The sequence below is a fragment of the Eretmochelys imbricata genome, chromosome 8 (genome assembly GCF_965152235.1).
Source record: "Eretmochelys imbricata isolate rEreImb1 chromosome 8, rEreImb1.hap1, whole genome shotgun sequence".
NCBI lineage: Eukaryota > Metazoa > Chordata > Testudines > Cheloniidae > Eretmochelys > Eretmochelys imbricata.
Window position 1 is genome coordinate 50,333,020 of NC_135579.1, and position 14,467 is coordinate 50,347,486.

A 14,467-nucleotide genomic window follows, 5' to 3' on the forward strand; every position below is an offset into this window, starting at 1 on the left:
CCTGCAGATAGAAGTCTGATATGGCCGCCAGGTGCACCTTGACTGACGAGGGCGCCAGGCCCTGGGCTTTAAGGTGGAGAAGGTAGTCCAGGATAAGCTGGATCGGGGCAGCCACAGGAAAAAGACCCCGCTCATTCGCCCATCTGGAGAACTGGGACCATTTTGCCGAGTAGGCACAGCGCGGGGAGGGCCACCTGCTTTCTAGGAGGACGCGTTGAACCCCTTCTGAGCACATCCTTTCCTCCCTACCTAACCACTGAGCAGCCACGCCATGAGGTGGAGAGTGGCTAGGCTGGGGTCGAGGAGGCGGCCCCGGTCTTGGGAGAGCAGGTCCGGGCGGAACAGCAACGGCCATGGCAGAGCAACCGCCAGGTCCGTGAGGGTCCCGTACCAATGTTGCCTGGACCATGCTGGGGCAATCAGAAGGACCTGGGCCTTGTCCATCTTTATTATTTTCAGGTCCTTGCTGATCAGTGGGAACAGGGGAAAGGCGTAGAGAAACTGGCCTGACCAGGACAGGAGGAAGGCATCGGAGATCGCGCCCCATCCCAACCCGCCCCTGGAGCAGAACTGGGGACAGCGCCAGTTCTGGCAAGGTGAACAGGTCCACCTGGACCCACACTCCCCCCACACTCAGAAAAGCCTGTGAGCCACCTCTGGGTGGAGAGACCACTCATGCTGAGAGAAGTCCCTGATCAAGCGATCCGCCCACATGTTCCAGGTGCCCGGTAGAGGGAAGGCCTTTAGGCAGACGTCGTGGGCTATACAGAAATCCCAGAGACTGAGGGCTTCGCGGCAGAGGACCGGCCCCAGCCTTGCCTGTTGATATAGAACATTGAGGCTGTGTGTCTGTGAGGACCCTGACCACCCTGCCCTCCAGGTGCGAGCGGAAGGCCACGCAGGCCAGCCGTACCACCCTGAACTGCTTGACACTTATGTAAAGGGTTAGATCCTGAGCGGACCACAGACCTTGGGTCTGAACGTTCCCCACATGGGCCCCCCAACCCAGGTTGGACGCAACGGACACCAGTTCCAGCGATGGAGCCCTGTCCCTGAATGGTACCCCCTGGAGCATGTTGCTTGGGGTGGACCACCACCATAGGGAGGTGATCACCGAGTCGGGAACAGTGAGGACCTTGTCCATCCAGTCCCTGGCCTGAGAGAACTCCGAAGGCAACCAGAGCTGGACGGGCCTCATCCTGAGTCCAGCATGACAGACCATGTTTGTGCACGCCAACATGTGGCCCAAGCGCTGCAGGCACGCTCTGGCTGTTGTCACGGGGAACCATGTGACTGTGTCGATGAGCCCCTTCAGGGTCTCGAACCTGTCCGGTGGGAGGGAGGCTCTGCCTGATGAGGCGACCAGGAGCGCCCCGATAAACTCTATGCATTGAACTGGGACTAACATGGACTTGGTGTTGTTTACCAACAGGCCCAAAGCAGTACACATGGACAGGAAGAGCATCACATGATCCCTCACCTGCAACCAGAAGCTGCCCTTAACCAGCCAATCATCCAGATAGGGAAAGATCTGGACCCTCCGTCACCTGAGGTAGGCCGCTACCACTGACATACATTTTGTAAATACCCTGGAGGCAGTGGACAGACCAAACAGGAGGACCATAAATTGGTAGTGATTCTGCCCCACCACAAAACGGAGGAAGCATCTATGCCCCTCAAACATATGGAATGTGGAAGTATGCGTCCTGCAGATCGAGGGCAGCGTACCAGTCCCCGGGATCCAGGGGAGGGGACGATGGAGGCCAGGGAGACCATGCGGAACTTGAGCTTCACCAGGTACTGGTTCACACCTCACAGGTCCAGGATGGGCCTGAGTCCCCCTCTGACCTTTGGGATAAGGAAATAGCGAGAGCAGTACCCCTTGCATTCCCTGGGCACCACTTCCACTGCTCCTAGGCCCAGGAGCTGCCCCACCTCCTGCTTGAGCAGAGCTTAATGCAAGGGGTCCCCCAGGAGGGACAGGGGCAGGGGATAGTTGGGCGGGGAGGAAGTAAATTGGAGGGTGTAGCCCAGGGAGATGGTGTTGAGGACCCATCGGTCCAAGGTCAGCCGTGATCACTCCAGGAGGAAGCACACAACTGATTGGAGAAGGGAAGCTTTATTGAGGGTGGATCCCCGATGAGAACTGGCAGGGCACCCCCAAGCGTCCTGTCAAAAGCACCTTTTCCCTGCCTGCCTACCCTTGGAGGGCCCAGGTTGTGCAGCAGGCCAAGACTGCCTCTTGTAGTCCTGCGACTTCTTATATGCAGCCTCATATTTCGGGTGAGTGACCTGAGCGGGAGTCTGCTGCGGCTTGAATTTAGATTTAGCCAGAGCTGGAACCGGAACGTAGAGACCCAGAGTCTGGAGGGTCATGCGGGAGTCTTTCATGCCATGCAGCCTTGTATCCATTTGTTCTGCAAACAGAGCTTTGCTGTTAAATGGGAGATCCTGCATGGAGGTCTGCACCTCGCTGGACAGCCCAGAGAGTAGGAGCCACGATGCTCTTGTCATGGACACCGCGGCCATCTCCACTACATCCGAAGCTGCCTGCAGGGTTGCCCTGGCAGCCGCTGTACCCTCCTCCACCAGCGCTTTGACCTCCTTCCTATCACGCTCCTGGAGGGAGTCCTCGAACTTGGGCATGGAGCCACACAGGTTGAACTCATACCGGCCCAGGAGAGCCTGGTGGTTTGCCACTCATAACTGAAAGCTCGAGGACGAATACATTTTTCTTCCAAAAGAGTCCAGCCTCCATGAATCTTTATTTTTCGGGGTAGGGGCTGGCTGGCCGGCCCTGCCATTCCCTGTGGTTGACCGACTCGACCACCAGGAAGTTGGGTGGGTGTATAAGTACTTGTGTCCCTTGGCAGGTACAAAGTACTTGCGTTCTGCCCTCTTGGAGATGGGGGCCAACAAGGCCGGCGTTTGCCACAGGGCATTTGAAATTTTTGCCACCCCTTCATGGAGAGGCAAGGCTACCCTGCCTGGTGCTGAAGAGGACAGCACACTGAACAGGGAGTCTGAGGCCTCCTCCATCTCCTCTGCCTGGAGGTGGAGGCTTGATGCCACCCTTTTTAAGAGTTCTTGGTGAGCCCTAATGTCCTCCTGCGAGTCAGATGGGGGAGGGCCGTAATCACCTCATCCGTGGAGGGTGAGGAAGCTGGTGCGGTACTCTGGGTGTCCGCCGGCACCGGAGGGTCCTGCTCAGTCTCCAGGCATGGTGCCAAGGATGTATGTCCCATTGACTCCTTCCTCGGAGGTCTGGAGAGGGAGGCCGATGGTGCTTCTGAGGGTCCGGCCATCGAGCAAGCCCCCACCAGGGTCTGCGCCGGGGACCACAGTGTCCACTGGTACCAGTGGGCTGGCCACAGGGCCAGGTCCCACTGCACGTGCTGCGGCATAGTCTGAAACGGTTGTTCAGCCTGGCTCATCGATGGACAACTGCGAATGGAGGCCGGGCTGACGTACAACCCGTTGTCCCCAGCCCAGGAGGAGCGGCAGTGCCGGGAGCAATGCCAACCACGGGACCGAGATCCTGACATGGAGGACTGGTACCGTCGGTAACAGCTGCTCTGCGATTAACTCAGACAGGTGGACCCACGACAGCGAGATGTCAGTAATTGATGCCTGGGGCTGCAGAGGTGATGCCTTGGTGGGGTCTTCAAGCAGGATTCCAAGAGGGAACGGCGTCAACGCCCGTGCCGTGACCGGCTGCAATAATCCCTCTGAGACAAGAAACTTTGGTGACACCTGCCTCGGTCCTGTCGGCGTTTGCTCCGTGAGGTGAAGCGGTGCCGAGAGTCTCGGTTGGATGGAACCCAACCAGACAGTCTGGTGGGAATTGAGGGTGATCCACGTGGACTTTGCCCTGAACTGTTGCTGGGCGGCGAACAGCATCGGAAATGTTCCCTCGACAGAGACCGGTACCGAGCTGGGTGCGACTGCAGAGATCCCAGCAGAGGCTTGCCTCTGGAGCGTTGAGCAGGCATGGACATAACGTCCTGGGCTGCCTGGAGGGCCTCCGGACATCCAGGGAGGCCTGCTCCGCGTGGGCCGGGCTACTCCGCTCAACTTGAGTCGCAGGCCTAGAGGCCAGTGGGGATTGAGGACTGCCCGATATGGGTCTAGCCTCTGTCCCGGGTTTACTTCGGTGCTGCTGCAAAGAAGGCGCCATTCTAGCCTTCTTGGGTGTTCCCCGTGGACGGGGAGTGGTGCTGACTGGTCAATGGCGCCAGAGGGTCACTGCACACTGACACCATGGTGCAGGGTACCAGTTCGAAGTGGCTCGCCGGAGTCAGGGTCAGCGCCGACTCCATCAGAATAGCCCGGACCCTAATGGCCTGGCCCGGGCACTCGCTCTAACTGAACTAACTACAGGTACTAACACTGAATGAACAAGCAGATCTGGGGACAAGCTACAGCAAAGCTGGAGCAGAGTAGTTCCGACGCACCTTCACTGGCAGCAAGAAGGAACTGAGGGTGGGGGGAGCACGCAGTTCCCCTTTTACCGCGCCAGGCAGGCACCACTCCAGGGGTTGCTGGGGTGCTGCCCCCGGCCCCTCAACAGGTACTGCTAGGGAAAAAGCTTCTGGCACTGGTGCACGTGGCGAGCACGCACACCTATTGTGAAATTCACATGAGCAATCATTCGAAGAACTGATTTTACCATGACTGATTAACAAAAAATGCAGCTCAGTTTATATTCATATGGACTATTTTCACTGGAGATTTCTTGTGCAAATGAAAATTTAACTAAGTGTTTCTTAACATTAATTATTTCTAGATTCCCAGCCCAAAAATATATTAAAATTTAATTAACAATCCACCCTAGAGAGAGCAGACTTCAGTATATATGATTTTCAAACTAACAGGCTGTTATCCAGAGTGATGGGAAAACCTAGCTTGGGTTGGGGGTAGAAGGAGGGGGTGGTAGAATTATGCTGTTTCTTTCTATTTCAAAGGCGAAATTAAAGTATTAAAACAAGTAGCATCCATGGACAGCAACAAATAAAGAACATGCTAGATTAGAGTTTTGAACATAAACTCTCCATCTGTATTTTATACTCCCTTTAAAATCAGATAGATAAAAGGTATTTATACAGAGCCAATCACCATGGTATCTAGCTACCAATAACGCAGCTATAAAATGTCTCGGAAAAAAAAAAAGAGAACCTCCTCTATCCATTTACTAACTACCAACTGATATTACCACAAAATATGCTACAGAAATGCCGTCTCAGGATTATTACAATGATTTACTCTAATTTTTGTATCCGTAGCTAGCTCTAAAACTTAAGTTTCAAAAGCATTTCTACCTGTACATTATATCGCCATGTGGACCCTGCTGCTGCGCACTAAAAGTTACACAGAGAACTTTTACATATTGTGCAGTTTCAAGCAAGGAGAAATGAGGCTTCAAACAGGTTCCCAATTTAATACAGTCACAAGAAAAATCAACTTTGGAAATGAAGTCAGGTACCTAAAATGTATGATACCATTTCTCCCTGCAGAGAGCATGTACCTGAATATGACCTGATGCATGAGAATATGCAATTATTCCTATAGCTTAGCCTCTGCCACAGATAACGAGGTGACTATTTAAGGATTCAGATTTATAAGAGCCAGTTTGGCCAATGTCCTGGAGATTGAAAACAATCTCTGTCCTTTGTCCCTCCCTCCAGACATATGTATTATCTTACCTGAGAACTGCCACTGAATCCTGGAGGCTGGCTGTACTCCGTGGAATCGATAATATTACTGTAAAACCAAGAGAAACGGAGCCTGCTTAAAATCAGTCACTATGCACTCATCCTTTATCATTTTCAACCTACATATTTTTCCTATTACATATAGCAGCAAAATTGTGTTTTAAATTCGTTTTGTAGGCATGAAACATAAGCCTTACATAAGCCATACAGAATGAGAGATTGGCTTAGAGAAGAATGTGGATATGTCTTATGTCTACAAGAAATTCTAAATTACTCTTAAACACACTTCTATCCAAGTACAGTCAAGTGTGATAGTGTTACAAACAAAATTTGAGGACAGATGTGTTCTGTATGTAAAGCATGTAGTGTAAGCATACCTTCTACATACTGCTATTACAAAATAATTGTGTAGGTACCCCTTCCTTCCTAAAGGGAGTTACTGGTATTTCATGTGGTCCAAGATAGTGATGTGAAGGGAACAGTCAAAAACCTAGTTTGGAAAATTACTGACCCAGTCACCTTAATATTATAGAGATGATCTCTGGAAGTGTCTTACCTGCCTCTCTTCTCCCCCCCGCAAAAAAAACAAACAACCAACCACCAACCCTGGTACTTGAGTTGTGAAGAACAGATCTCTAAGTTGATGTTTAGATCCAGAATTACCGATCAGAAACATTCCTACGGCATGCTATTTTCCAGTTTTGCATACTTTTAATTTTGAAATAAGACACTGAGTTCACCTCTTCTGGATTTTTTTTCCAGAAGCTAGGAAATGAACAAACCACTTCTCTATAAGAACAGTTATTTATGGTTAGTTCCTATCATGTTGACCACCCGCATACATTGACTGAAGCCAAGATTTGAAAAACAGCTTACCTAAAGTGAGGCACCTAACTTTGTGAGGTACAGTTATATGGCCTGAGGACCCAGCAGCTAGCTACAGACTGCTCAGCACTTTTGCAAATCAGGCCCATTATTTAGCCAACTAAAGTATTTAAACCCTAACTTTAGGCACCAGTGCTTGAAAATCTTGCCTGTAACATTTTATTTCTGTATGATACACAAATCCCTTCCCTAGTACCACTTAGTAATCAGCCTTTATTTGCCCCTGAAGCATTTTTAGACTACCACACAAGAACACTATCAGGTTAAAATTATTTAGTCAACAATCTGTTGCCTTGCTTTCACCAGTATTCTTGTCTTGTTTACTTTATTTCATTTGTCTTGAAACAGATTATTCAGTTTCACTTTAATTTCCTCACCTACAATGAATGTTAGATAGAAGTATTGTTCTCACTGAAGATTATGTTTTAATGGGGGGTGGGGTGGAGGAACAGGTAGTTTTTATAAGGTTACTGGAAATATTTTTATTGGTCTTTCTGTGTAAAATCAATTTTTTCAAAACCCTTATGTTTAGGTTATGGTTGCCAGCGCTGATCAGTGACACTGAAATTTCCGTGTACTACGGGACTACCGACATAGCATTAAGAGCATTTCCACAAGCTATAAATCTAGAAAGCCAAAATACTTGTAATTGGGCTTTAATACTTCACTCCAATATTAGTTTTAAAAAATCTACTGGACACAAATCTGACTTGAAGAAAACATTAAAATTTTAACACATTTGTAGTTAACTTTTAAGTGAACTCCAACTGCTGATGTCTTAACACTTGCACAGCCAAAACAGAAAAGCTACACGCAAAAAAAAAAACAAAAACAAAACCAAAAACACGTTCTAGGAAAAGAATTATTTTCTATTAGATCTTTGTGGAGGAAAAAAAGTAATAATGCTGCTTCAAGCACATTCAGGGACAATAAACTTTAATCATGGGAGGGTGAGGGGGCAGACAAACAAAATGCATACACCAGTTCCTGCCGGTGAGAGCAGGAGAGAGATGCACAGCTGAAAAACAAGCTGTTACAACAGGCAGGTACAGCTGGAATTAACAGCAGCACAGCAGACAAAGTGTCCAGTCTTATTTTTGCTATAGATATGCTGGTAACGCAATGTAATCTAGGTTCCACAAGTGTAGATATAATTCCACTATCCACAGACAAATTCTAAGGCAGTTTTGTGTAATACCCTTAGTTCAGGGGTGGCCAACCTGAGTCCGAGAAGGAGCCAGAATTTACCAATGTACATTGCCAAAGATCCACAATAATACATTAGCAGTTCTCCCCCCAACCCCACAACACCTCCCGCTCCCTCCCCACACCTCCTGATCAGCTGTTTCATGGCATGCAGGAGGCTCTGGGGGGAAGGCACTGCCGGCTCAGGGGAGGGGGCGGGAAAGTTGGCGCCTGTAGCTCCAGCCCCGGAGTCGGTGCCTAGACAAGGAGCCGCGTGTTAACTTCTGAAGAGCTGCAGGTGGATCCGGAGACACAGGTTCGCCACCCCTGCCTTAGCTGAAGTTGACTTGCAGATTCTTGTAATCTTTCTTTTTTTCCAATTATTCAAGTATCTTAAATTTAAAGTCCTGTTAAAGGCTTTTAAATATTTTTGTGATTAAGAAATTCAGCTACATTTATTAATAAATTATAAAAGGCATTATAAAATCTGGGAGCAAAAAAGGGGACAAACATCAACTGTGGGTGGTGGCAACTGGAGCAAAAAGGAGCAAATTTTGAGACAAAACTGGAGTCAATGGACAAAAAATACTGCTTGAACAAAGTGAACCTTGGGCTACCATGTAATTAATTTTTATTGGGTCTCTTCCCAAGGAACTCATGACAGAATGGTTAAATTTTCAATTACTGCCTCAGAAACTAGAGATGTATTCCCCCCATGTCATTTACCACCCAAAAGAGAGACAGGGTGGCCTGGGTTTTTTTGTTTGTTTTATTGGGGGGGGGGGGGGAGGCGAAGAGAAACTTTTTGAGTAGTATTAGTTTTTAATCTTACTCATAATTGTTTGTATTTCCCTAATATACAAAACTAGAAAAACCTTAATCCTGTAAAAAAAAGTACTGTACCATTACCCCACATAATGTTTCATCACATCTTGCAGAAGTGCACAAAAAAGTTTTGATTTCTTTTAAGCATTCATTACACATGCTGAATACAAATTCAGCAAAGTTACAACAGTGAGGTTTCCTCCAGCAGTATTCACCTACAAAAAATACAGGATTATTTTAAAGTTCGAGAGTGTGGATATAAATGAGATGGAAATAGAAAGTACATAAGCAACTATCACTTTTTTGGCTATGACGACTAAGAGGCAAATGTGGAAAACGGAGAAAAAAGTTGAACTGGTCTTCAAACAGGGTCTAGAGACGTTCAAGCAGGAAAAAAATAATGAAAAACAGTATTGGTGGAGTGGACTACTGAATCAGAAGTAAAAGTGGATTAAAGGATAAATCAGATAGGGCATAAGTCTGAAGGCTCTAAATTTCAAGGCGGAATAATGTAAATCTGAAGAAAAAACAGAACAAGATAAATTGAACAGTATGACAGACAAAAGGAAAAGTCTGTTTTCTATCAGCACATATTTAAGGTAACTTTATGCTATTTTATAAAATGCATTAGTAACAAATGTTGATCAGATAAGTTACAACAGGACAGAAAGTATGCTGACAAAGTATGTACTGGTTTAAACACCATTTTAATTAACAGCAAGTTGAAAATATCCATATAATTTAATAAAGTATTTGAACACGGAAAATTATATGTTATAACTATAATACATGAAATATAAATACATTTCATTCTTACTGGTTCACTGCATCTCTAAAAAAGTGTGTTTTTAGGATGAAGTATTTCAGTTAACAGAACTGGAGGATTCAGCAAATTTTAAAACCCCCATCAATTATTGTGTAGTATTCTTTCCAAGGAAAGATCTAGGTTGCAGTTTTTGAACTATTCACCACAACATATGTTCAGTGCTGAAAGCCAAATTAATTTCAGAGAGTAGGAGGTTTCTAGAAAATAAACCCAAAGAATTCAAGTCTTTGGTCATATGAAACCAGACACAGGACCACTGTGTGTCAAGAGATACAGGCTCTCGAAGTCATCCAGCAAGTGAAGTCTCTTAAGAACCTTCACATGCCACTTCTCATTTTAGCAGAGAAACTACAGAACAAGCCCTGATTTTGGCAGGGTCACTGAGGAGTACAGGAAGGGACCTCTCTCAAAAGTTTGGTGAGAGACTACCCCATGTGCATTTTGTGTAAGTCCCTACTAGTCTCTTGTACGAGGTTTAGTTAATGCCAGACTAAATAATGCTTCATTCAAGTCATGCGTTCTGGAGAACAGAGCAGCAGTAAGTGGATCTTGTTACAAAAGGAATGTTGGGTCACAGCAGTGTAACAGTCACATTTCTAAAACCAAGAAGTCCAATGGGCCTACAAGATACATATTTTGCTATATCAAAAGACTAAACTAAAGCAGTTTTAATCAACATAGCTGTGAATAATTTGAGTAGCTTTGGGACCAAGATCCACAGTGGCCCAAGCACATGTACTCTATACAGACCTGAAAGAATTCCAGAAAACCCTTACTAGACTGGCCTACACAGGTTTCAGACCAGATTTTTAAAACTGTTTTCAAACACTTCTTTGGCTAGAAAAAAATTATTCCAGGTCCCAAGTGGTATAAAACAGTGCTTGAAAAATTCACTTTTTAACTTGCTTCATGTGACAGAACTAGACTATCTACTTCTGCAGAACTTAACCTTCCATTTTAAGGAAGAGTTTCTAGCCCTTATACTTAAAAAAAAAAAAAAAAAAAAAGATAATGGTCCAAACATGAAAAGTGTGAAGTAGTGCAGTATCAACTTACTGATCCTGAAACTCCCAGCTTTCCCACGCATCAGAAGCATGAAATTAAAGACTCATCAGTTTCACTGTTAATATTAAGAATCCTGTGAGTGGCACAAACTATCAAGAATCATGGCAACTTCATGTAGCTACTGCTTGCAGAAGCAATGAGACACAGCAGAGAAGAGATACACTGGAGTTATGAACTGGTTTAAAAGGCCCCGGAAGAGAGGAACTTGCAGACACCTCTTTTCCCCCCTCTTTTCCCCCAAACTTTAAGACATCTATTACATGATTACAAAAGATCAGAGTCCCAAACAGGATCCAGGGGTAACAACCTTGTACAAATACCAGCAGCTGTTGGAAGGGCTCCTCACCCATCTATTGTCCCTGAAACTCTCCAGTGTAGTACCTCCTAACATCTTTCACATATACCTGTGGGCTATTAGGTTTAGTTCTCCAGCTAGCAGACATGTAGTAAAGTATAAATACCAATCAATCAATCAATCCCCATGCTGGTAACCTCTGGTTTAAAGAGCTACTAAAACAAGTGTTTCCAGAAAGAAAAAAATATCCTTCATATAATATGAAAGATGAGAGCTTGGGGGCATCATAACTTATTCCAGTTGAATGAATATAGGAATGTATGCACAGTGAAATGCACCTTAAACCGAACTGCTGACATGTGCAACTTGGACACAATTTCATTTGTAATCCAGGGCACATAATATCCCAGACTGAAAAAATCCCATCAACAATACACTAGAGAAATGACATTTCAATCTAACCACCGAGAGCAGGCAGGTGGGTAGAACCAATGAGTCTGTTAAATTTAAAAATCTGACCACGAGAATATGCAAATTTAACCTTTCATATTGAACAGGAAATCAAAGGTCATTCACTTATTTAATGTGAAATTGTTTTGGACATTGTATGTGCCAACCACCACAAATTAAATACATGATGTTAAAAGCACAGACGTACGTTTAACACTAACGTTTTACACCCAGCAACTCAGATTGTCTGCAGACTTACCTGTACAGTACTGAAAAGCTAAAAGTTTTTCAAAGCATTCTGGAAAAGGAAGATCTTTAATCCAGCTGTGAACTCACAACACAGCATTCTCTTCACTAATTTATTGGCATGAAAATAAATACCACTGAGAAACAGATGGGCCATGTGAATGTTATTTTTATATGATCCAAGAACTAGTGGAGTTCTGTGCATGGCGCGGCTGAGGACTAGAGCCATATGAGGGATCTGCAGCACAAATTTTGAGCAGCTGCAAGCTTCGTACCTGTTCGAAGGCGAGGGGGCTTCAAATTGAGGCACCGTACTATCCTCACTGACTGGGGAATACAAGCCACTCATTTCCTGAAACAGAGAGCCAAGTTACAACAAAACGAAAGAGACATGCATGCTATGGACATCTTTCAAATACATAGTTTTGGTTTTGTATAAATTAATTTTTGTAGTAGGTAAGCACAGGCATATAATTTTGCTTAATTCATACATAGGAATCTTTGCTCTTTCCCCAGTAATGGATTCCTATTTCCTGCTACCATTCCAGTTGGTCTTCTCAGGGCCTGCTGCCAGTGCATCTTGCTCAAGGATCAGGGAGGCTTGCATCTTACATATTAGAGATCAGTGGTTCTATCTGAGAGATATGCTGCCGCCTCCAGCTCAGAAGCAGGAATCTGACCATTTCCCCCCAAAAAATTCATATTACATTGCAGCTCACTTGTTCTGCAATCACACTACTAAGACAGATACAAACTTAGTCCTAAAACAGCTTTTGAAGCTGCAAAGGAATGTGGAATTTGGGTCAAGGCAAGAATACATGGGGGGCTGAACAAAACCAGAAAAGATTAAGTTACTCATTAGGCTTCAGCAGCATCACCTGCCACTGATGGGGAAAATGTACAATCTAGTAGTCTGGTTAGATTCCCAGTTGCTATTGAAACATTAGGTAGAAGCTATGGCCTGGTCACCTCCCCGCAACACACCTTTTAAAAATCTACATATAGCCAAGATGTTGCACCTGTTTCTTTCAGAGGTGGACAGATCTTGCAACTATCATGCATGATTGTCACCTCCAGATCAGATCACTGCAATGTACTCTACATGGGGCTACATCTTAAAATTGGTCTAGAAACTGAAGCTGGTGCAGAATGCTGCAGCTCATTAGTTACAGGGTACATGATCTGAGAGCACACAAGCAACACTTTTGGAGCGACACAGGTGACCAATTCTTTACTGGATAGAATGTAAGGTGTTTGTTTTAATGTATAAAGCTCTAAATGACCTGAGATCCCTTTATCTGAAAGACCATTTCTCTCCCCATGTTATACAGCCACAGCTCTACAGCCAATCAGTGGAAGCCCCACTCATAACAGAGAGAAGTAAGTGGCAGGATGTTTTCCAAGAAGGTGTCTCTACTTGGGAACGTGCTCTCCCCTTCATTTGAAACAGACCTACTTTATCAGCTTCAGGACCACTGCAATGCACATTTGTTTTTCCTAAGTGGAGAAAGACTGGGTGAACTCTTGGATTAGACTGAATATTTTTCATAGACTGAAATATGTTTCTATCTGCTGGGTTGATTTGAGTCAGTTATTGGGTGAAGGAAAGTTCCTGGAATTGTTTGTTTTATTTGTATTTTATAATAGAGCAAAGTGCCTAGAGTAAATGAAACTCTTTTACAGAACATGTATACAGTAAGCATAAATAAAGAAATCTAGATATGGGGGCCTGTGGGTACTGGTTGGAGGGCCGTTAACCTGAAAAGGGATGACAGATGCAGGAGCTCAGCTGGTGCCCGAGTAGCTTTTTGGGCAGCACCACTTCATGAAGCTGCAGAATTAGCTCCACAGCCTCTTAAAGCACCAATTCTCCACTCCCAGAGTTGAGCACTGGACAGGACAGAGAAGAAGTAGTTCAGGGAGTGGTCTAGAGAATGAGTGGGGATAGAGCAAGGTGCAAGGTTTAGAAATACTTGGGAAACAAACCTGTACCAGACTAGAGTGCCCTATGAGGATCCAAGAACACCATATAGAAATGAGAAAAATGAATTGTAGTTCACCTTCTATATAGCAGGGTTTTCTACTTCTGCTTTTCCCAATGCACCCCACTGGAGGACCGCTCCCCTCCCCGCCCCACACACACATTGATCTAACTTGGGATGTTACAATGCTCTTAGATGACTCAGTCTGCTATAGTAAAACACCACAATTGACCATCTAGTATTTTTTATCATCAATACAATGACTTCTAATGCCAAGTTATTATGCTGAAGTTCTTAAAAAGTAAAAAGGAAACTGGGAAAAAATAAAGTCGAGTAGTAGGTTTGAATGGATCCTTTTCACCAAGCTGCAGCCTGTATGCATTCAGTAAATTAATACATTAAAGAAAGAGCATCATCTGTTCATTTTCCCATTATTGAAGCAATGGCCACAAATTTCATGCAGCATCATACAGAGAAGCAAACAGTTTGATGGAAATGAAACACTGCCAGAGTTGCAACGAATGTCTAGGCTCCTCACCTCCACTCGTTTAATATCCTCTTCCAGAACACTCAGCTCTTTCTGGATCTGCTCCAGTTGCTGTAGATGAAAGAAAAGAAATCTAAACCAACAACTTGTACTGGCACCACCATAGACATCAAGTAATGGACTTAATTTATGGTGCCTAACATAAATTAGCAAATACAATATTTCATATAGCCACTATGCACAGAAGTGTACACATTACCTAGATGAGCAAACAAACTACACTAAATGAAGCTTACAGTTGTGAATTAAAAACAGTACAAGCAAGTTTATATTCTTCAAAAGTAGTCACAAAAGGCTCCAGATTATTAAAATGTACTTCTCTAAACACCTTCCTTACAAGGATCTAACAAATAATTCTTTACAAATAATCGTGGCTTGAAACCTCCTGAGAGCCACAGGGATCACATTACCTTCAATAAAACGCAGACCTCTAACAAAAAAAAAAAAAAA

At 44.9% G+C, this 14,467-nt stretch overlaps 1 protein-coding gene across 4 annotated transcripts in view; it reads right to left on the reverse strand.

Moving 5' to 3' along the window:
* Positions 1-14,467, reverse strand: part of COP1 (COP1 E3 ubiquitin ligase) — a 224,126-nt gene that overhangs the window by 162,582 nt on the left and 47,077 nt on the right. For all 4 annotated transcript variants that reach the window (XM_077824025.1, XM_077824024.1, XM_077824023.1 and 1 more), the window contains exons 7-9: positions 14,009-14,068; positions 11,764-11,840; positions 5,703-5,760 (exon numbers count right to left, since the gene is read on the reverse strand). In XM_077824025.1, the coding sequence (XP_077680151.1) occupies positions 5,703-5,760; positions 11,764-11,840; positions 14,009-14,068 (195 nt within the window). The remainder of the gene's footprint in view (positions 1-5,702; positions 5,761-11,763; positions 11,841-14,008; positions 14,069-14,467) is intronic.